This window comes from Eleginops maclovinus, chromosome 4 (assembly GCF_036324505.1).
Source record: "Eleginops maclovinus isolate JMC-PN-2008 ecotype Puerto Natales chromosome 4, JC_Emac_rtc_rv5, whole genome shotgun sequence".
NCBI classification, from domain to species: domain Eukaryota; kingdom Metazoa; phylum Chordata; class Actinopteri; order Perciformes; family Eleginopidae; genus Eleginops; species Eleginops maclovinus.
The window spans coordinates 32,695,450-32,717,947 of NC_086352.1; the positions used below are offsets into that span (position 1 = coordinate 32,695,450).

A 22,498-nucleotide genomic window follows, 5' to 3' on the forward strand; every position below is an offset into this window, starting at 1 on the left:
GATAGGTACATAACAGCCACAGAGGTACACTATTTAGCTTTGCAGGGCCAGAAATGTACTTTGTACAAGCTGAAAGTACACAAAGGTACTGAATGACAATGAAGTACAATGTTGTACCGTTTTTGCCCCAGAAAAAGCCAGCTTTCCCCCCTCCCCCTCCCCTTCCCACTCCATCCACATCCGCGCGCCAATAGGAGCTAACGTTAACGTTACATGAAAATGACAGTTAGATCATTCAGCAATCAGCAAGAGTACAAGCAAGGTGGGATGGCGCTCAGAAATTTGGACACGGAACAACTGTTAGAAAAATTGAAGTCAGAAGGAATTAATATTACACAGGAGGAGGCACAAAAATTTAGAGGTAAGTGTATACAATCTTTTTATGTACGTGTATGAAGTGTAAACGACTTTTTATATGAGCTTTCCCAAGCGAATGGATTAGCATTAGCGCGCTAATCTCATAAAGTGCTAACGTTCATGTGTGAATAACCAGTGATTTAGGTTACATATACTGTAACTTAAACATTAAACACCTAGCTAGTTAGAACTGGAATCGAAGAATGATTGTGCAGGACCGTTAACGTTAGGGCTGGTGAAATTTGTCTGGTAAGATAGCACACGCTAATTTTCTGGTTCATTGGCATATGGTAATAGACTGATACATCATGCGGTGTGATTTTGAAAGATGCGGTGTCCATTTTGAAAGATGAATAGGCTTGTTACGTTATCATTCTTGAATTGGTAATTTACTGTGAGTGAACGGTACTATTAATGTGATTCCTGTTTCGCCTTCAACAGTTTCTTATGTTGTGCGGTTATTTATAGTCATACAGTTACTTTAATTGTTAAATTATCTGTATCCTATTACATTAGGGTACTGCAGGCTACGTTTTTCAAATTGCCCCACGTGTCATTTTGAAGCAAGTCAGAGTATCTTACAGTCGGTAGAAATATAAGTACCTGTAATATGAAGTCATATCTGTTTATTTGACTTGGATACAGTATTATGCATATTTAATGGTATATTAACATAGTTGGTGTTGATATATGAACACTTTACTGATACCGGTTATCTTTTTTTTTTTTTTTTTTTTTTTTTTTTTTTTAAGACAATGATGTGGACGGAGAGACGTTGGGACGAGGCCTTACGGAAGCAATGATGTCTTACCTATTTGAAAGATCGTTTAAAAAGCAACTGCAATTACGAGACTTTGTGGAGCAGAACAAAGAAATAACAATAGAGTTGGAAGTGCTGACATCGGATGATCAATTTATTGAGACTCCAGCATCAAATGAAAGAAGGTAGGTGTTTTGTATTACTATACTATTAGAATGTGTATAACAATGTTTAAGAGGGGAGTTATTTATTTATTTAGTTAGTTATCATTATTTTTTTCTTTTGGTTTGATGAATATTTAACAGGGCAGTGTAGTCTGATTTAATTTGAATGAGGCCTCATGCAATGATATTCTACTTTTGCAGTGTGGGGCCAGCACGTAAAACACTTCCAGCCATTATTTCTATTCCACGTTTCCCATATGACGTGCAGCACAAATTGGATGCAAAAGAACCATGCCACAAGATTCCAAAATACCGGAACATAATCGTACGAACTTTGTATGAGATGATGGCACAGTACACAATGTAAGTACGGGTATCAGATTTCAGATTAGAGAGCTTTGACTCAATCCGACTCATAGAAAACTGTGCTGACGTACAATTCATCCAGTAGTTCATATGAGCTGTGGACTGACAGATGATTTCATATAGCATGTCTTACCATGTGTACAATTGTGTCACTACTGAAACAGGTTTCCAAGTAACCAGGAGTATATTCAGGTTGCCAAAGCATTCATCTTGAAATACCCCTCTCTGAAGGACATCGATGGCAATGGTTATGTAAGTTATACATGGATGGAATTGGTAACAGTATAGATATTTATCAAGAACTGCATATAAATTCATTATTTTGTATAATCGTATGTGATGTGCATTGTGCGTTTCTGAATGTTGAATTTGAATGTGTTGTTTTTTGCTTTTGTTTTTTTGGTCTCCAGCATACTTGGCATATGTCATTGAAAAGAAAATTCAAGACTGAACGTGCTCCTCTAGTTCATGATGTAGAAGTTCGAAAGTACAAAGAGAGGTATGCCGAGTCCAGAAAGTCCAAGACCGTGGATGAATCAGCCGTTGTAGTCCATAAACAGGCTAGAAGTGCATCAGTAAGCAAGCCACATTCATTTTCACTTTTGAGCTTTTGAACCTCATGTCATATTCAACTTTATATGGTAATGTCATTTTTGTTATGTTAATCCTTGTATATAAAGGAGTTTGCTGTGATTGGGGAAGACGCTACCTCTATTGAAGCCCATGTCAGAGTTCTAACAGAACAATACACAAAGATGCAACCTGACATGATGATCGTGAAAGACCGCATGACCAGGACATTCTCATGGAGACGCTCAGAAATCGCTGAGGGAATTTCTGTGGAGGACCTGTTGAAAAAATATCCATTTCTTTCAACACCCTCTGGGGTAAGTTGACATTTGACTGATAGCAGAGGTTGCATTTACCAAATACTCGTTGACTAAACTTATTTACATGATTGGTCAGCAGCGGTCAGTGAAATGGTCTGTTTTTTTGTATGCGTTTTTAAACGAAGATGTACAACCATTGGCATTCTTTGAAATTAATATACAAGTCCTCCATCTCTATCTCTGGCCAAAACTACCATGATGGTATGTCTTTACTGTCTGAATTGCAACAAGTTACAAAAGCCATAAGGTACACACATCTAACTGCTGTATGATGATCATTGTATCATTACAAATAAAACAAAACAGATTAATAGATTATGATAGAATCTTTATGACCCTCTGTCAAAATAATATGAAGCAACCTTAAGCCGATGGAGGATTGAATTTGTTGTTCCTGTATTTTCCAGAGCATTCATGTATCCTGATCTCAGTTCTATGTCCCTGATTTCTTGACTCAGAAAAGCATTTTATAGCATATTATAATGTATTTTTTTTCCCTCTCTCTCTTTATTAATCAGTTGTATGATGAGGTGGACTGCATTCATCCTGCCCCAGTTCCAGTAGACAGGCGCATCATAGAGAACTTAACTTCCCTGCTTCCTAAACTTACTAAATTAGTGAAGGACACATCACCTCTTAAACAAGTCTACCTAGATGCAAAACGTGATGCCCTGACTGTGGACCATGCAGGTACTGATTATACTGACGATGCAATACATGGTTTTGACCCTATTGGTTACTTTTTGATTGCCAATTTGTAAAATTTAACTTAAATTTGTACAGCAAACTTGTCTTGTCAACCAAAGTTTTGAGAGCAGTTTGTTCTTTTTAAAAGACTACACATGTTGTGTTATATACCAAACTTGTGTTGATGTTCCAAATCAGATGTAAATGTACTACAGTTTAATTTGTATATGTTTTTTTCAAGCTATTGACACCAGGGGTGGACTTCTCCTCTTGCCATCGATCTTTAAAGAGAAAATCGAGAACTTGATCATTCTTGGACAGGTAACATGATATAACTGTTGCTTGAGACACAAGATGTGATGGCTTTGGTTTGCCACTACTGACCATATTCCATGTATAATTATGTTTTTCTTTCTTTACTGCCTCTTTGCCTTTTAGAATGAGCCGGCCACCCCGCACCCAACTATTAGGCTGAGGGACCATGATTGGAAGACTGCTATTGTTGACAGAGCTGAAACCATCATCGAAGTTGACGGGGTTAGGATGTGCTCCTGTATTGGTGTTGAAGAGGCTTTCCGAGCAGTGTTCTGCATGTACTTCGTTTTCAATATGGAGTACCCTGCTCAATTGAAAAACACATTCATATTTTTTCAGAGGTGCATTGCACAGATAGTGGTGGCTGGAGACAAGCTGTCAACACCAGTGACTCGCCTTATTAACCTCCTATACTGAAATGCCGCCATTATATCAGTGTACGAAGTGCCGCCGCAGAACTTTCACTCTTACTAAACTTATTCAGCATATTGGACTTGTCCATGCCCACGAACCTAATTTTAGCATCACCTGTGGCTTGAAAGGCTGTCAGTCATCATTTTCAAAATATCACTCATACAGACGGCATGTTTACAGAAAACACAGACAGAGCTTTTTTCCTTCGGCGAACAATGACATTATAGAACAACCCAGTTTTGAATGCCTTCCACCAGAACCAGACCAACATACACCACCAAGTATGGACCAACTGCTTGAGGGACTGAAAGACAACTTGTTTGGTTTCATTTTGAAATGTAGAGAAAAAAATGGACTTCCCCTCTCAGTCCAGCAAGACATTGTCGATGATCTCCACTTTTTGCTCTGCTTTTTCAAAGAGAGCTACGACACATTCATTTCTTATCATCTTGAAAAAAATGGGTTTTGTGTGTCTGAATGCGAAGAACTTAACCAAATTATGTCCTCTACGCAGTTTTTCGACAAAGCTTGGGAAGTAATTCGGTCTTCACACATGATAAAGACACACTGTAAATCTAAAATGGACTTAATTGAACCGGTCAGTTTTACACTTAGAAGTGCACAAGGGAACAAAACTGGACATTTTTCGTATGTGCCAATCACTCAGGTACTACAAAAATACTGTTCCCTGGAAGAAGTGTGGGAGCAGATAATTGCGGATGGGGGCAAACCTAGAGACAGTGAGGTTTTGAGAGACTACACAGATGGGGAATACTTTAAGCAACACCTTCATTTTAAAAACAATCCCCAGGCTTTGCGTCTTCATTTTTATGAAGACGAATTTGAGATAGTTAATCCATTGGGTGCTAAAAGGAATAAATACAAAATATGTGCCTTCTATTACACTGTAGGGAATATTGGTGAGAAATATCGATCAAAACTCAGTCACATTCATTTAGCCATGATGGTTCGTTACATACATTTGAAAGAATATGGGTTGGATGTAATACTGCAACCCATACTCGAAGACCTCAGAACACTGTCATGTGATGGTTTCACTGTTTGTTTTGACGGAATACAACATACACTCAAAGCTGCCCTGGCCACATTTTCTTGTGATAATCTATCTGCTCACATGATAGGAGGGTTCTCAACTTCGTTTAGTTCAGGCAGGATATGTCGATTTTGTATGGCATCCTATACTGAAATGAAAAAAAAATTTTGTGAGGAGGATTTTGTTCTGAGAGATGTGCATGCCTACCATGTTGAAAGTGTCATTGGTGACAAAGAGAGGATGTCTTTGTATGGTGTTAAAGCTAACTGTTCATTTAATGTGTTGGACTATTTTGATGTCACCAAAAGTTTCCCCCCCGATGTCATGCACGATTTGTTGGAGGGGGTGATACCTCTTGTCATGAAATTGGTCATTTCTGAAGCTCATAAACAGAAGCACATTACTATTCACGAGATAAACGATGCACTTAAACAATTGTGTTTAGGTAGAAATGACAAAGCAAACAGGCCAGTGCCTCTAACCGAAAATGTTTTGCGAAAATCTGTTGTTGGCTCTGCCAGCCAAAAATGGTGTTTGTTCAGACTGTTACCCATATTAATGGCTCACCAAGTCCCGCCTGGTACTCCTTATTGGAATGTTTACCTGCTTAGTAGAGAAATTGTTGACCTCATTTTAGCTTCGCAAATCAGAAAGGATGACCTTGCACAGATGAAATTACTAGTTGGAGAGTTTCTAACCGAGATGACTAATGTATTTGGAAATGTGTTAACCCCCAAGTGTCACTATTTATTACATTATCCACGTTTAATATTGATGTATGGTCCCCTTCGCCACTTGTGGTGCATGAGGTACGAAAGTAAACATCAATACTTTAAAGACATTGCAAGAAAATGCAAAAATTTCGTCAATATAACTCATTCACTCTGCAATCGCCATCAGTTTAAACAGTGCTGGGAATTTTCCTCTGATTTGATGGGTGAATATGAAAAATCCTACAGCAAAAGCACAAACACACAATTTTCTACACTTCCAGTCAATCTACAAAACACTTTAAAAACACACAACACCTTTCAAGATGTCCAATTTGTTGTTCCGGATAAAATGCTTCAGCGTGTGTCACAGCTTCACGTTAATAATGTGAAGTATGCCCTGAATGACATTTTCATTGTAGGTCATGTACATGCAGAAGACATCCCATTATTTTGGAAGTTAAAATACATCATAAATGTAGATTCTAGTTGGGTGTTATGCGGAAAAATGTTATGCCCTCTGTCTTTTGACAGTCATTTACATGCGTTCAAAGTCAGACTTGATGAACAGTGGACATTGTTGCATCCAGGAGATGAGGTAGACCATCAAGCTCTAGATATGTATTCACTTGATGATGGCTTGTTTGTTTACTTAAAATATTTTGTCTAAATGTCAATGTTCAAGCTTTGGTCAAAATTGTATGTCCACTGTCTTTTGACAATTATTTACATGTTCTATTTTCTGCAGAAATGTCATTTACTGAGAGATTTTCACATTGGGAAAAGGTGTTTAAAACATCAATGTCATGTCTATGAATTTGAATTGTGTTAGTATTGATATTGTGTGTTGATTGACCATCTATATACATGTTTATTGCATTACTATTAATCTTGTGTTATGTGTATCCAGCCTACTTGTATATCCAGTTGATGAAATCATATGATGTGAATATAAATGTACATACATTTTATAGAATAAGACAGTTAAATATTGTGTTATGGGTTGACCATTTGTATGAATACTTGTATATCCAGTTGATGAAATTATATGTGTATGGTGTGAACATAAATGTGCAGACATTTTATAGAATAACATTTTTGAATATACCTACTTGTGCATATTTTCCTTACCACCTTAAATTATTACTGGCGTGTACCCTTAAAGAACAGATTAGTACCCTTAAAGAACAGATTAGTACCCTTAAAGAACAGATTAGTACCTTTTAAGGGTATTATGTGGTAATGATTTGTACAGGTACGTTTCAGTCATTGTAGGTACACATGTGTACCTTGATAGGTACAGATGACTAGGGTACAGAAAAGTACCCGTAAGCATGGGTACATTACTGTTCTTCAAAAGGGTACTGCCCCAGCGACAAGCATTTGTACCGACTTAGGTACACAGTGGTACTTCCATTTCTTAGTGTGTATAGGAGCATTTCTGAGTTTTTATGGCTTCTTTGGTGGCAATAACTGTCGATGAACCGGGGGAAAAACAACAACAAAAACGTCAGGACGATGCGACCGGCGAGAACTGTAGTGGGGAGGGGGGCACATGACGGAGATCAAAATGTGTATGGTTCCTTTGAATAATAGGGAGCCTTTACTTTTAAAAGATCGATAAATGGATGTTGTTTGTGGAGAACAGTGTACTTAATTCCCACTATTGACATATTTACAGTTGATAATGTCCTTTATAATAGTTGAATTGATTTGATATGAAGGCGAAATGAAAAATAAGGCTAAATGAAAATTCTTTCTTCAAGTTACCGTGAACGATGAGGAAAAGAGGAAGAACACAGACAACGACATCCAGCTTCTTCCAGCAGAGTAGTCATGTAAGAATTGTTTTCTTGTGTGAATGTTCAAAGGTGTGAAAGGTCAGAAAACCATCACAAACACACAGCCAATACAACTGTATGCTAAGTGTCTTGCATAAATATATGATATAGATGAACTAAATTGAAGAATACAAAAAATATAAGATGTATGTGACAACTAAGTTGTACCTTTCAGTTTCAGTTACACTCACTGTACACACATATACCTCCTCCCAGCTTGAGCACAAACATAATGTTGTAACAAAGACAAAAACGTGGCTGTATTCCACAAAATTTGCACCTCAAAATGCAGGAAATAGTGTTTCAGAGAGTTATGAATTTCAAACATTTTCGAGGGAGATGCCCCCGGGCCCCCGTACAATACTCGCACCTGCGGCGCCGTTGCTAGGCCATTGAAAAGAAATTGGACACCCTATAAAAAAATCCAAACTAAAAGCCTGCCTCTGGCCATCGAGAGCAACTCAGGGTTAAGTATGTAGCCCAAGGATACATCGACATGTTGACTGCACGAGCTGGGATCGAACCTACAACCTTCTGGGTGAAAGACGAAATCACTCCTTCGCAGCCACAGTTGCCCACAAAGTCGCCCAGGAAATGCAGATAAAGGACTTATCTCAAAGTGCTCTATATGTAGCTGCATTTGTTGGGTTATGTACATGCTGTCCAATCATCTTGTAACAATCAGCTTGTATGTTAAGCCTATTTTCCCAAGAAAAAGGTTTGGGAGCTACTGTGGTTATACAACCTGGCAAGGAGTGGGGCTGAAGCATTAAGTGTCCACTAACTAACAGAGTTGGGTGTAACGCGTTACAAAAGTAACCGAGTTACAGTAATGTATTACTTTTTGCTGTAACGCAGTAATATAACGCATTACTTCTGAAATTTGGGTAATATCATACCCGTTTCAATTCTCAGTGTAGCCCAGTTATTCCCTAGTTTAATCAGGGAAGGGCCCTGAGGTCGTTAACTCTATAAATCAAATGTACAATAAAGAATACATAAGGTAATGTTGTCTTATTTCTCTTTCGTTATCCTGTTTATATGTTACCAATGTACCCTTTGTGTTATCTTGAGTCCCTTTAAGCACCTTTAAATAATGTAACTTCACTAAACACATTAGTTTAAGTACCTCTATTAACAGAAATCACCAAATATCACACTGAAATGAGTTTAAGAAATAGAGATCTCAATTATTTCCTGTATACGTGTGAACAAACAACATGAAATACAGTCAGAATGGGCCTTCAATAATGTCAGATTAATAATCCCTTAAACTGGAAATTATTATAATATCAAACTAGTTCAGATCACCTTTGTATCAATTTCACACTGAACTCAGTGGGCCCACACTCATTCAGCACACACACACACAAACACACACACACACACACACACACACACACACACACACACACACAAGCCGGCAAATAACATGAAATAAAACCCCTCACGTTACAGGCCTGATGTGATGCTTGAGAGCTTTGAAAGTCAAAACTATTTGTCCTCTTCACTCCAATGAGCAATAAAACCAAAGCCATACCTGAACATCTGCAACTCCAAACTGCAACTGTTCCGATCCCTCAGTCTCAGATGGCGTTCAACGGCGGCAGGAAGGTGTCCAGCGACCACGTGCTCTCTCGTATTGTCCAAAACTCCTCAGTGTCACCTACTTGCAGCAAAACTGCTAAAGATTCTCTGGGTGTTCATGCCGAAAAACCCCAAACTGAAGTCAAAAGCGCAAGCTGAGTTCGCTATAACATGGCTAAGAGTACATTCACTTTATTAATGAATGCTAACACTCATTTGCTCACAAGCTAATATACACGTAGGTAACTCTGTGACAAACTTTGAGTAGAAAGGTATCCAGTTCCTTGCAGACGGTGTGCAGAACAGAATCCACATGAAGACCGTCGAGCCGACAATCCTGGGACACTAACTAGGTACTTATTTGCCACAAACTCTTAACTTTAATTCACTCTGGGTGCCGCGAAGATGTCAATCAAGCCACCACTCTCACGCCCCTCTCTCTCCATCCCTTCACTTTCTGCCAACTTCCACCCGACCCCCTGAACCAATCAGTGACCAGCATTAACCTTATTCACAAACACTACTTCCTGTTTTAACCATGAACTTTCAAAATAAAACACAATATTTATACTTTGCAGGAACTAGATATGTCAACCTTGTTACATCAGTAACACAGTTACAGCACATTTTAACCCAAAATGATGTGGTGTTTTGTTTCTAAGAAATCACAAACACTGCGAGACATTCTGACACCAGAGAAATAATTGTGCAGGTGGAATGTTAACTCAGTAAGCCTGTTTACTATTGGTTAAGAGGGTTGCAGAAACAGATTCACAATGCAGAGCTGCAGGCTCTGAGAAAAGAAAAGAAAAACATATGAATGCGCGCAGGCCGAGGCAACATAAGGTAACTTTCTCTGGTCTGCTGCTTGAACCCCGAGAAGTTGAGAGACTCGTGGCAGAGTGTTGGAGATCTGCAGCCTCTGTCCTCTGTGGAATCGCCAGTTTTTAGAAAGCTTGTCAGCAAATCCCCGTTAACATACCAATGATAAGGTGAGCTAACGTTGAATAGAGACTCTTTCATATACAGCAGGTTACAGGGCCGTGCAGAGGCTCCACTAACATGTTATTAATAACACACAGAGACGTAAAGTTACCGCTATCACATATTATTCATCCCACTTAAACGGAGCATGTGTTTAATGTCAGCATACTGCCATAGATAGCTTTAATTATTGAGCTGCAATAAACTACATTTTAGCATTTAAAGCCATACTTTTGCTGTTATTTTGGTGAAAGTAACTCAAAAGTAGTACCAAAGTAGTGTGATGCATTACATTTGAGAGACAGTAATAATGTAATGTAACTTATTACTTTAAAAAGACAGTAATAAGTAATATGTACTGTATTACATTTTGGACGAAACTTGCCCATCACTGCTAACTAATAATGTTCCCCCCCACCCGAATAAACCCGAGACAATGTAGGTCTGGCTTCTAATAAACAGTTGAATTGCCCAAAACATACACACACCTCCTAAAAAAGTGCAAACACAGAATAATTCTGGAGTAATTATCAATTAAATGTCCAACTTAAAATGCAGTCTTTATGATAGGCCGAATACTCCCAACGGAAGCAAAGAAAATGACCAAAGTCTCTCCACAAAAATATATTCAAGTAAGGCAAAAACACTGCAAAAAGAAGAAAAGTGCTGGCCGCTGTCCAAAGAAAAAATAGGGGCATTAACGCTGGGGTTGAGTCGTTGCTGATTCCTCAGGTTCCGGGGCTCTCAAGGATCCTCCGGCTAGCCCTATATATCCGCACACATCCCCTCACTTTCTTTCTCTGTTGTAATTTGTTTTACAAATGTCACTGTTTGCAGACACCAGAAATTATTTTGGAGATTACAATGTTCTCAAAACTGATCCAGAATCGAAGTTGAGAAACGGCATTATCCTCTACAATATGCCTGGATTTACTGGTATTCCTGGGGGCTGACTCGAGCTGCAGAGGGGCCTGTACCTGCTTCTTCTGTAATTTCCTTCATTTTTGTTGTATCTTTGATCATGGAAACCCACCACTGCAGTTATCCATGCATATAAGTCCTGTTTATGCATGTGTGAAAAAGAAGGTGAAAAATGAATAAATAATGTTCAATTGATCTTAATATAAAATGACTCAATATGCTCACCATACACTTGAGCCTTGGTAAGAAAAACTGCCTGTCTTATTCTCACACACTCAGGTTACCTGTCATCGACCTCTCCTGACCCCTGATTGGTGTACAGGAAATGACACAGGAAGCAGTTCAAAGCGTTGTGAAGGCATGAGGTGATGGTCGGGCTCTTTGCCTTTGAATATGAGCGATGTGCTGTCCACTGCTCCCTGATGGAGACACATGACCACGTCCAAAGCTCCAGGCCTCATGTCAAAGCCTCTGTATGGAAACACTGAAAGGCAAAAAGACTTATTTTACGAAGAATGATTCATGTTTGTGTTGACAGCGTTTCGTTTTTGAGTGAGATCATGCATGTTCTGGTGTAAGAGCGTGATGTCACTTTGCACACGTGTGTATTGGCATTCCTTTCCTGTGTTTGTGTGTGTGTGTGTGTGTGTGTGTGTGTGTGTGTGTGTGAGTGTGTGTGTGTGTATGTGTGTGTGTGTGTGTTTGTGTGTGTGTGTGTGTGTGTGTGTGTGTGTGTGTGTTTGTGTGTGTGTGTGTGTGTTTGTGTGACTGCAGAGTGACAGCAGACAGCGCTAAAGTCCCACCTCAGACGACAGTAATGGAGACGTCAGCAAGATAACGGAGCCGATGGCGATGACAGTCATCCACTCAGACAGACGCTCCAACACATCCCATCGTGAGGCTGGACACACACACACACACACACACACACACAAACACACACAAACACATGCAGTGAATTAGATGAGCATCATCCCCATTCGTGGGGGAGATGATTCCATTTGCAGGACGACTCAGCCTTTTGATGGTCCTACCCGGAAAGAGACGCTGTCTAGGAAACGCCTGACTGTGTAAATGTGTGTATTTGTTCCTTAAATCTATATATAATAATCTAGAAATACTTTACAATTAATACAATTAATCTAATTGGTAATTACAGAACGTATACTGACAATGAAGTTAGGGTGTTGTATATGCTGGTTCCTATTTTTTTATTAGTCAAGTCTTTTTTTGAAAGTAATATTTAGTTTAGGTCAATTAAAAGTCCTTTTTAAGTTCACATTTTCTCCTAAACTCATCATAATTAAATTAAAACATGTATTTAAATGCTTAAAGTGTGCTGACTGTGCACTGTGGGCCAGATACGTCCACCCGGCCCAGTATAAGGCCAATTTGCACCAAATATAAACTCCTCATCCCATGCTCTTTGTGGGGTTATGGAACACACTGTACTGTATACTGTGCAAATTAAGAATGATAAGAATTGAGAAAGACATTATTATTGTCATATAAATATTTACAACTTGAATATAACACTGTATTATAATTTGTTTTACTTTACTTTACCAGTTTGTAGTTTAGAAAACAGTAGACCTGCTCGTTTCATTGTAAAATGTTGTTGTACAGGGACTGTTGCAAAAACCAAACAGCTCATAAAGATCACATTTGAAATAGAAAAGAGGTTTACAAACCTGTTTCTGCGATAGGATAGTTTGTTCCAAATATTGCCGCTGTAAATACACCCTACACCTACAAGGGGGAGCCTCGTACAGATGATAGTGTGGCTACAGACGGAGTTCAGGCTGTGGGGTCGGTTCTGAAATGGACCTGAGTCAGAGAGAAACTCTGATCTTTAGGGCTCTCTGCATTTATTCACAGGAAACACATCCTTTTCTTATTGTTGTTGGGTTGGGAAGTGGCTCTCAGGGCTTCTGATCTGGAGATTAGAAATCTGGAGAGGCAGTTCTGACACAATTTAGTTTGGAGGTCATTCTCTGTCAGCAACCCAGTATTTTAAACCCTTGATCAGATAAAAACATTGGTTGGTGCAACCTTCATTATTTCTACATTGTTTATGAGAAAATTCCTTTTTTTGTCTTCTACCAGTTTGGTCTGGTTTGACCTGTCAGTCGTCCAGTGGACCACTTTTGACTGAAACATCTATGGATGGTTTGGTGGATCTACGATGACATTTACATTCATGGTGACAAGAGGATGAAGCCTTTCAATGCTGGTAATCCCCAGACATTTCCTCTTGCACCACCAAAGGCATCTCTCGTTATTTTAAGATTAATCCAAAATGCATTGTTCCAATTGGATCAATCCTTAATGTTGCAATAAACTCGTCCCCTGACTTTAACATCTAGCACCATCTTGAGGTTTCAGAAAGAAATATCTCGACACTATATGATTGATTGCCATGAAATATCCCGACACGTTAATAAACAATAAACCTAGTTGTCTTTGTCCTTTTGTTGAGGTTATTTCGTTGCGTGCATCTGAGAAGTCGCTGGTTGTTTCCACTTGTCTCAGCTCTAATGGGAAGATATTGGAAATTAGTCTGATTCCGGAGACAAGGACAAAAATGTTCCTCTCTTTATTGCTGTTATGTGGAGGCATCAGCCAGCCTGACACATTCATCTCACTTTATGAGAATGAGCTGGTTTCATGCCATGCACCTTATTCATGTAGCCACAATTATCCATAAATTAATAAAACCTGACTGGTTATTACTAGGAGAAAGAGCGAGGGAGAGGGTGGGGGGGGGGGGGTGAGGGGAGACAGATGTAGAGGGAGAGAATATGAAGGGCTGTACAGTGAACAATCTCCGGATAATTAACAGGAAGATAAACAAAACATAAATTTGGATATTGCATTTATTTGGACTACCACTCAAATATGCGTGAACCACGTTATTTTAATTAAAAGATAAATCTATGTGACATGCTGCTTCCCAGTTAATTATTCAGTGCTGTACAATAAAAACAAAACCCATTAAATATGCCACGCACTCTATTTCTCCATTAACAGTAAAAAGCGCTCATCCTGGGGACAACATTTCAAATTCAGACGCTGCTTTGCCTTTTCCCCCCTTTTTTTGTCCTTTCATTGCTGATATTTTTTTTTCCTCATTTTCCTTCGCTTTGCATTTACATTGCTCCTCAGGCCTTACACTTGCAAAACATTTCATGTGAGCCGTCACTACTTTTGAAATGTATCCAAGGTATCCATTACAAATGGGACTCTATGCAGCAGCTCTGAACAGCACATATTGATTAATTTTCACATCTTTTGGTTACTCTTTTACCAGACATTTTCTATTGGTTCTGGTGACATCAGATTGCACTGTTGTAAAAGATAAGTTTTAAATTCACACCACATACATTTTACAAAAGCTGATCATCATCTGTAAATCCAGTTAGCCTTGGAGAAAATCTTTTGAAGTAGTTCATGTAAAAAAGCCTTTTTTGGAAAGTTTTAGAAGGCTAATAATAATAATAATAATAATAGTTGTTGTTGTTGTTGAGTCCTATATCTCCTGGGACTACTAGTATAACAATAAATTCCATAAATTTCCTTTAATTGTTTGAATGACACGTTTGATTCCTGGCGCCATTTTATATTCCGAAGTGTCATTGAGAAAAAGACTGATATTCAAAATATTCTTGATGTGTGTATTGGAAGCAGCTTCCCATTAAATGTCAAGTCCTACTTCTAAGCCCTTGAACTATGGGTGTTACAGTAGAGTTCATGTTTTGAGTTCCTAATCAAATGCCAGTTATAAAAAAAATGGTAAATAGACCTCATTATATAAGTTGATTTATCGATTTATTACAACTCCCTGAAAGTGCCTTACCTTGGCCATGTTAAGTATCTTACTTAAGTATTTGGCCCATTGACATGTTAACTACATCGGCTGGCATTGAACTCTACCTCACAGCCACAATTCACATTCTACCAGGGGGGGCAAAAAGCTAAATCTTGCAAATAAGACCAACCTAGACATCTGTTCACAGTTTAAATATTAAATTAACTAAGAACTCTCCTGAAAACTTGGGTGCATCTTGACAGCAGTTTGGGCATGTTGGCCGCAGAGTTTTTGATTGTACAACAATCATGGTCCCCAGCGGAAGATCCAATAACTTAATCATCCCTTGACCATTTCACTGTAAGATTGACTTCTGAGGTAAGCTTTAGATTATTCAGCACTTACTGGACACATTTTCTTGAAATTTGGTGCAACCATACATGTTCCCCTCAGGATGAAGTCTTTGACTTTTCACATGGCTCCATCATCGGGTAAGAATTGTAATTGGTCCAACACTGGGTTTTAATTGCAAAAGATACCTGCAAAGCCAAAGTTAGCATGGTTACATGCAAAACTAAAGTAAAGTAAAGTAAAGAACAAGGTTAGCATTCACTTCTTTAGCATGTTAGCTTGGCATAGTGAGCCCGCTGACCATCCCAACATTGAACTCAAAGCACCACTGTGCCTAAGTATTGTCTCAAAGAGCTCTCGGCATCGTTATTGACTTGTGTTCTCAGCACCACAATTTATTTCTAGTACTCTTTTTATTTTGAATCTAAGTGTGGTGAGTTATAGAAAGTAGCATGTACAAGTAAACATCATTCTAGATGATCATTTATCCTTTTTATGGGCCATTTTCTAGGAACGTTTTAAGACACAAAGGATCACTTTGGTTTGAGTGAAACATCTCAGTACTTGGTGTCAGCCGTCTTTCTGCAGTCAGAATGGTTCATCTTCTTCATTGGAGTGTTTTGTCGTAAATGGTTTGAAAGAAACCAGACACAAACACAGTGTTTCCCAGAGGTAGAGGTTTTATTGCAAGAAAAACACCAGATAAATCTTACTGCTTCAAAATACATCAGAATGTCTAGACAGAAAGAGTGAACAGTCCATGATTGATACACCTATTTAATGTTTGTCTTCTGTCAAACAGATGTGCAATTATAAATAATGACCAACAATATGTGTATTTTAAATATAAAGTTATCTTATATAAGCTTACAGTTTGCAACAAAACCTCTCTCCCTGCTCCCAATCGGCTATAGAAATCTTTTAGGAATGTGGACAGTATTAGGACTTAGATTCCATACTACAGAATCCATTTCAGGCTGAAATAAATAGGCATGGTTTACATTTTTTTGTGTATTGTTGTCTTTTTTTTTCTCCTTGCACCAGTGATTATAATTGAACACACTGCATGTGCTACTTCAATAGGAAGCTTGACGGAGATCAAACAGCATGGGGACAATGGGATGGATTATTTTGGGATTACAGCAGGGGGGTGGGGGGGTATGTGTCGTATCATTCTCAGGGATGGACAAAGAGTACAAGTCACAGAGGAATCACAACAAATGGCGCTCTCCAGTGTCGAAACAAAAAATGATTGCCTCATCTGAGCGAGAAACCGTACTGATCCACATGCTTTGGTGGATTGGAGGAAAATGAGGGTGCCAGAAAAATGGAATGTCTATAAAAACTTGTTTTTGCCTGATTTACTTTAGGCTAATATACGGATATGATCGGAACACGTATACCCACAACTATAAGCAAGCTACAGCCACCAACTACACAGTAGAGCGTTAAAACCTACATACCCTTCAAACTCAATTATAAGGCAGAACTGTCCTGTTGGCTACCGAAAGGTAACAAAATTGAAGAATTGCAAATAAAAAACTGCATTTGATATACTTTTCCGTAACTGTAGTGACACAAAACCACAATTACATCACAATCAACCTTACTTTTACTCTCTTTACCTTCCTTTATTTTCTTTTTCTTCCATCGACACTTCCACTCTCCTTCTTTCTCTCTTCTTCATCCCCTGATGCATTCGGCAGGATTGTATTTCTAACCATGTTGTTGTTGCTGTGTGTGTGTGTGTGTGTGTGTGTGTGTGTGTGTGTGTGTGTGTGTGTGTGTGTGTGTGTGTGTGTGTGTGTGAGTGTATTGTGTCGGACTGTAAACTCCTTTAGGCAGAGCTGTGGCCCTAGGGTTTTAAGAGTTTAGCCCACCCCACCACTGCCTGTGTGTTTGTGCGGGAAAGATATTGACTTTCCTTAAAGTACGGATCATTTCTCTTTATCAGAAAAACATTAACAACCCCCAGCACCCAAGACCCTACCACCAATACCGACAACACAAAGCGGTATACTTTCTTATTGTCCTCGCTCAGTAGTAACCAACAGCTGCCGGCACTACGCAAGAAAATCAAAGTTGAGCCTTTTTTTTTTTTTTTTTTTTTGCCCTTCAAGCAATGTTGCTTGATTTTTACAAGATCAAAACATTTTGTTTCTCAATTTTTTCCCCTTCTCAGGAATAAATCACATACAGTACAGTCAAAGAACAAAACACAACAAAGAACACCTTCTTTGAAAATAAAACAATTTGTTTTCTTTTTATACACAATGTGTTATCATTAGAGACTTAAAGCAGATGAATGATTATCATACTTTTCATCAAGTCCCTACCAGTGTACACTGAAAAACTTAAACATTGACTTTAATTAAAGGTAATATGTCAACAGATTCCACATTACAATATTAGGTTAAATAATACCTAATAATGTTTTGTGATAGTTGTCAAGGTTTTTAAGTATAGCAAATTTAAAAGAGGTTATCAGTGGAGAAGATATATGATGCTTTTTCTCTGAGTTAATGCCAGTCAAACTCCTCACGTTAGGAAGTCCCACCCCTTTTCATATGTACATAACACAGCTGGTTGTATCTAACCGTGTAGAAATATCCCCCAGAGCTTGGTCCAGGTTCTTGCCAAAAAACATAACTGTCATCTATCATCATAATGTGGCCGAGGCTAAAACACAATCAGCTAAAACTCCCTGTCCTTCTTTGATGTGGAGCCAGTAAGGTGACCTCCGGACATTGAATTGCCAGAAGCAGAGCAGAACAAGCCTTAACGTCTCCTAATGGATGCTTTAAATACTCTGCTGATTGATTTGTGTTGTGTTTTCCAGGTTGTTCTGGAACAGACCGGGCTTGTAATAGAGAGAGTGTGAGTGGATGGAGAGACGGAGGAGGGAAGGAGGTGACTTGCGGGGCTCCGGCCAGCTGATGGGACTCAACTTGACCCCCTGGCATACCGTCCAGAGTCGAGTTACCACTGTAGGACTGAGTGTGTGTGTGTGTGTGTGTGTGTGTGTGTGTGTGTGTGTGTGTGTGTGTGTGTGTGTGTGTGTGTGTTGTTGAATTGATTTCCTCTGCGATGACAGCTCCAGTCAGGCTGGCACCAATGCACCCCCCCTCTCTTTCCCCTCTATCCCTGACAAACACGCCACCATCACTGCCATTGACCCTAGAACACACACAGACACACAGACACACAGACACACAGACACACAGACACACAGACAAACACACACACACACACACACACACACACACACACACACACACACACACACACACACACACACACACACACACACACACACACACACATATACAGTGCTCATCACTCACACTGGGAAAATGGCAGCCACTGGTGTTATGTTCTGGGGCATTCAAAAGCCCTCCTCTTCCACCTCCTCCATCTTCCCTACAGTTCTGCTCAATCGTTTACACGGATCATTTTTCTGATAAAAGCACTATTTTTGGATAAGTCTCTCAAATGATTTTCCTCTGGTTTTCCCAAAGTCTCTGTCCTTTGTGATGTATCAGAGAATTGCATTTTCGTAAAGAGTTCTTCCATTCTCAATCCACTGTGCTTGGTTAAAAGAAATCCTAAATCCTCTCATCATGAACACATAAGTTATGTTTTCTTAGTAACTGTTCACCAACTTTTAACACACATACAAAAGGTTACTTTGTGTTGTATCGCAAAGGAAGTACTATGTAGTTCTGTTGATCTCAAAGTCTTTTCCTTATTTGCTCAAGGTCTGTTGGAAATCCGTCTTATAGTGACCAACTGTAGGCAGTTTTTGTCTTATAACATAAATCTATGGCATTTCAGATGCATTGCACCACCAACAGACCTCCTGGATGATATTAACCAACCGAAAACATGGAGGTTTTACTCCTGCTGATGAGACATGGCCTCCCCCGCAACCGAAATGTCATTACTCCCATGTCTTTCATCTGATCCAGCCATTGGTTTAATAGATTCATCATCAACGGCCTCATCGGGGTTCTTCTCTGAGACTTCGGACTCAGTACGGGAGCGCTTGAAGCGCCGGTCAGGGTACTGGCTGTTGTTGAAGGGCATGCGGTGGACGCACAGCACGTGGGTCTTCAGGTTGCCCTTCTGCGAGGCACCATAGGGGCAGTAACTGCACTTGAAGGGTCTCTGGCCTGGAGAGAGAAACAGAATGACAGAACATTGGAGCCACTTTAAGCTGAACCAGTAGGTCTCAGGCAGGGTCCTTAGGGGTCCCTATGTCAGTATAATCTAATTTGTACGAGATATAGTCCTATTACATGATGTACGAGAGTGATTTTCCAATCAGAGAATCCTGTCATAAGAAGTCTCTATGATGGCAGAATGAGATACAGACTTCATCGGATATGGGTGCCACTTTGTCAATAGTTTGGGGGTTAATGTGTTTGTGGCTGACATGATTTTGTAGCACTATATTAAGGCCACAGGTATCTAACCAATATTGACAATTTACATAACTATTACCTTCATTATTGGATATTAATCATATTATTATCCCTTATTGTAATAGTTTGATGGTACATGCCCTGAAGAAAGGACACATTGGTGTAAGTTTATGAGCTTGGACTGTTTTAGTTTGACTGATTTAAATGGATGCTATTGAGTTTTTATGTATCATTGAGACGTCAGCAATTGTGATTTCATTCCTTATGAAGCATATGCAAAGCTTTTGAAAAGGTTTACATCAGGATTGCTCTCTTTGTCTTCCTCTACTTCGCATTTTGTTGACACTTGCTACCTTTTGGGTCTTTACTACCGCCTGTCGATCAGTGGCACAAGATTCAAATGATAAAACATAACAGGATCTGCTTATGAACTCCAGAGGGTACCTTTTAGTTTAGGTACTGATATTTTAAGGTTTTCAGAAAGAACAACACCCTGTAGAGCATAGAACATCAGTTGAAAGTAATACTTTTCATTGAAGTACTGTGTGAATAAAGCCACGTTAAAATCAGTAAAGGAAAGACAGTGTCTTCTTGGAACCTCTAAAGATTTGTGTATAAATTCACAGTCTCTGAGGTACCTCCCAACCATATTCCAAATGGCATCATCCAACCCAAAATGCTGTAGTGATGTTAATCAATACAATATTTTTCAAATAGACTGTAAATGGAAGGCTACTTTACATTGAACCTAAATGGGAAAGTTCTACTGATACCTTCCAAGCGGATATTAAGGTTGTTATAGCATTTCATAAGCTGAAAAACCCATATTCAATCCAAGCATCAACCTGTAGACTATATTGTGTTAGGGTTAAATTCATACAATGGTCCACTAGACAGGAACGTGCTGACTGATTATAGAAATATCACCATTTCCAAAGACACTGAACGTTAATATGTTGTGCTTTTGAGATTTTGGACTGTGAAGGAGGAACTATATGCAAGCATGAGGAGGAAAAAAGGCACCAGCCAAATATTTTTTACTACTGAGGCCTATTTGCGGCTCCTCCATCATAGCAACAGTGTATTACATGACACACTCATATTTATCCCTAATATCTTGGCATGCATCCATGAGGAACATGAGGCTCCACCATTCTGGCCACAACAAAACTTCTCCGGCCTCCAGTCCTCCACCAGGCCGTTCGAAGGTGGTTTCACAACATGATATATAAGACTGCGAAAACCGAGACTTAGATAAGAAGGTAATGTCGAGGACAAAGAGCTTTGGGAAAGTGATTTTCTCATCTGCACCATCCTAGCAGTATTGCAGGGCTTTCTTTTTTGAAACAAATACATCTTCAAAACATTACCCAACACTTAATGCTCGCCTCCCTTTGTGCCGTCAGAGAGCTCAGACAAATTCATCTGAACTAAACTTTTGCAGCTCCCCGAGTCGATATGCATCTTTTAAAGAGCGTGCATATATCTAGTCCCCTGAACACAATAGCAGAGTGGAACGAGGCGAGGTATTTTTCTCTATCTCCCCCCCTTGCCATAGCTCCAGCACAGAATGTTCTCCCTAGATTGAATCTGATCATCACTGCAGCAAACACAATGGCCCTTAATAGCACCAGCCGTTTGTTTGAGGGATGCCGATTACACCGCCATCATAACCCACTTCACTTAGCTCACTCACTCACAGACAGAAAGAGAGGACAAAACAAAGTGGGGAGGGAGGGAGGAAGAGGGAGGGGCACAATGTAGGAGTTTAGGCCCTCTCCGGTACTTTAGGTTATTAATAACAGTACATTTGCCGTTACCCTCGTTTTCTTTTTTCTTTTCTTTTTTTTTTCTTTATCTCTTATTCAATTTGAGGCGCTCTAAATCAAATTAACATATGGGGTTTAAGAGAGGCGCGGGGATAGGTGCAGGGAATATCAATAGGTAAAAGGCCAGGAATTAAAGAGGAAACAATCTATTTGAAGCACTCACTGGCATACACATGGGGTTAGCGGAGAGTGAGTGCACGCTCTACTTATATTGTATAAAGACGGACACATAAGGGCTAAAGTATACACACAGACGGGCTTGATGCGAGGACGCAGCTACTTTGTGTTTGGCAATCTGACACAGGATTTGGAGCCTCCCTGGCTTTCCGATATTACATTGTTTGCTCCGGAGCCACACAAAGGGGATTGCTACAAGTTTGGAGGCTTTGGATGTTCCAGTTGTCTGAATTTCCAGATAAGCTAGTCGGCGGCACACAATGAAGGGCTCCTTTTATTCATGTGCAGTTTAATTTCACACTCTCTTACATTACGTTAAGTCCGAGAGGCAGAATATCTCATCCCATTTTACACTTAAGGAGAGCGAGTTATGCCCCCAAACAACTCAACTCCTTCTTTCTTTCTTTTTCCCCCTGCTGCGTGCTTACTTGCTGTTTGTCTCCACAGACTTTAAAAATAAATACAAATCAAGTTTGGTTTTATATCCGGAGGAGATGTTTAGGTAGAAGCAAAAGATTGTGGTTTGAATTGCACGGCTCGAAAAAAAAGTTAGGATAGAATGTATAAAACATGGCTTGAAAAAAGGTTAGATAAGATAGAGTTTTTGTTCTGCAGAGCAATTTATAGATGCAAAAGCTGTATGTCGTTTTGGATTAAAATTAAAGAGAAGCTCTTTTTCACTCACAGTTATTCAACAATCCACATCTACTGTGAGCTAAAGTTGCCATCATTAATCCATGTCCTCCTCTGTGCCAGAAACCAGAAGAGCCCACATGCGGATGGCCCGGTGGCACCACACTTCCCACCACTGTCGACCACTTTTTTCATGTTTTTTCCATCTGATTTCTGTCTCACTGTT

At 39.4% G+C, this 22,498-nt stretch overlaps 1 protein-coding gene across 1 annotated transcript; it reads left to right on the top strand.

The window, feature by feature from the left end:
- The first annotated feature begins 1,256 nt into the window (after positions 1-1,256).
- On the top strand, positions 1,257-4,037 carry LOC134862576 (uncharacterized). The gene is made up of 8 exons (XM_063880572.1): positions 1,257-1,302; positions 1,483-1,644; positions 1,812-1,899; positions 2,058-2,222; positions 2,328-2,534; positions 3,056-3,227; positions 3,466-3,545; positions 3,663-4,037. Exons 2-8 carry the CDS (start codon positions 1,625-1,627, stop codon positions 3,954-3,956), a joined length of 1,026 nt encoding a protein of 341 aa, XP_063736642.1. The 5' UTR covers positions 1,257-1,302; positions 1,483-1,624; the 3' UTR covers positions 3,957-4,037.
- Positions 4,038-22,498: the final 18,461 nt, after the last annotated feature.